Consider the following 1,922-nt stretch of genomic DNA (forward strand, 5'->3'; position numbering starts at 1 on the left):
GCAATCTGAAACCATGACAAGTGCATAGGCTAGTAGCATTTTTTTATTCTTGGACTTATGTTCGAATAGGTTGTCATGCATTTCATGTTTAATTTTTTTTTTAATTTGTTTCTAAATTATGTTTTCTAACATGTAAGACCATGATGATAGTGTTTTTTTAATGACTATATTATGTTTTACAATGGAGTTATGCATTGAAGATGATGTTTTAAGAGTTAAATTTTGCATAAGAGCTTAGGTCAAATGATTGTAGCGATTTTAGATTAGTAGAAATCTAGGGTCGTTACAAATTGATGAAATAGAGCATACTTCTTCTCATAAGGGTAAGGGTAACACTTTGGCAATTTTTAGGGTGACTTAAGCAAATATTTGAGGATTTTGTTAGCAATAGAAACAAAGTTACAAAAAATGTGCTAATTGAATCACAATAAAAATTCTTGCTAGAATGATGTCTTTCAACCAAGAACAAGGAAACGAGTAAGGTTAATTTAGAATACGTGAGAATGATGTCTTTCAATCAAGAACAACGAAACGAGTAAGGTTAATTTAAAATACGTGAGAATGATGTCTTTCAATCAAGAACAACGAAACGAGTAAGGTTAATTTTGAAAGTAGCTTCCAAAGCACATTCCGCATAATTGAATAGACAAGTACGATCGAAAGAAACAAAAGCATAATCAACATTATGCAAGTATTTATGCTTACTCTCAACGGCAGTGTTGTGTTCAGAATATTCACAAACAATATTAATGCATACCCCTTTAGAATGAAACACATCACAACAACCCTAAATGGGCAGTATAACACTCAACTTCGAGAAACATAAGAGACAATTCTCCAAGGCATTCAAATACTTGATATAAGGGTGATCGATTTGATCGTTCCAAGTACTAAAAGAAGAATTAGTAGAAGAAGAAACAATTTTTTATTATATTTTTTTATTTTATTATTATTGTTATTATTTTGTTATCAATAGAAACAAAATTACAAACACTTTTCTTATGAAATTTGCTAAAATAAAAAGAAAATAAACACTTTTATTTTTTATTTTTATCACATATGACAATTACCATGCATGACATACAAGGGAATGTAGTCTAAAAGCTCATTTCCTCTTCATAAATTTCTCGACATAATCAATGAGTTTGTCAAGTTCAGCCTCGCTGATAAGGCCATCTTCATTTGCATCAGCATATGACATGCCATAGGAAGCTTTCTCAAATGGAATAATTGAGCCTAGAAAAGCAAAAGCTTTTGTTAGCTCCCTTAAATTGAGAAAACCATCCTTGTTGCTATCATGATATCTAAATATCTCCTTCATCTGCTCTCGACTAAATTGCAACTTAGATGTCTTTGGGTGAGTATTTGAACTAAGCTTGAGCCCAACATTCTTGTTATCTTTTAGGATTTTCGATATCTTGCCTTGATGGTTGACTTGAGTTGAATCTCGAGCAATGCCACTGAAAGATTTTAGTTGAACATCATCACCATTTCTAGGATACTTCTTGATCATCTCACTTGCTTCATACTTAGCCCTGGATGCTTGAAGCTTGGGGATAAACATTATTATACCAATGTTATATTTGTTTGTGAGGAAAGTTTGAAGATGAACAAACCTCAACCCCATATTTACTCTTTTATACTAATCAACTTGCCTTTACAACCTTATTCCTCTTTGAGGTGCAAACCAAAAAGATTATTCTTGTTGTTTAAAAATTAGAACACATGGCCCAAATATTAATACTAAGAACTTTTTTATATATAAAACCGAGGACCTATTTCATATGAAAAAAAAAAAATAAAGATTTTTCTTCTCGAACAACATTGTATTATATTTGTTATAATTTAATAAAAAAATGTTAAAGTAACAAATCAACTTAATTTATAACGACATATATTTAGTTTAGTCAAAGTATAAGATT

General features: G+C 30.4%; 1 protein-coding gene across 1 annotated transcript; it reads right to left on the bottom strand.

Moving 5' to 3' along the window:
- Positions 1–914: 914 nt before the first annotated feature.
- Positions 915–1,587, bottom strand: LOC147794698 (uncharacterized). The gene has a single exon (XM_087118819.1). The coding sequence runs from the start codon at positions 1,562–1,564 to the stop codon at positions 1,106–1,108; it is 459 nt and encodes a 152-aa protein (XP_086974945.1). The 5' UTR covers positions 1,565–1,587; the 3' UTR covers positions 915–1,105.
- Positions 1,588–1,922: the final 335 nt, after the last annotated feature.

Source organism: Cucurbita pepo, chromosome 1 (genome assembly GCF_057944985.1).
Source record: "Cucurbita pepo subsp. pepo isolate OVF chromosome 1, ASM5794498v1, whole genome shotgun sequence".
NCBI lineage: Eukaryota > Viridiplantae > Streptophyta > Magnoliopsida > Cucurbitales > Cucurbitaceae > Cucurbita > Cucurbita pepo.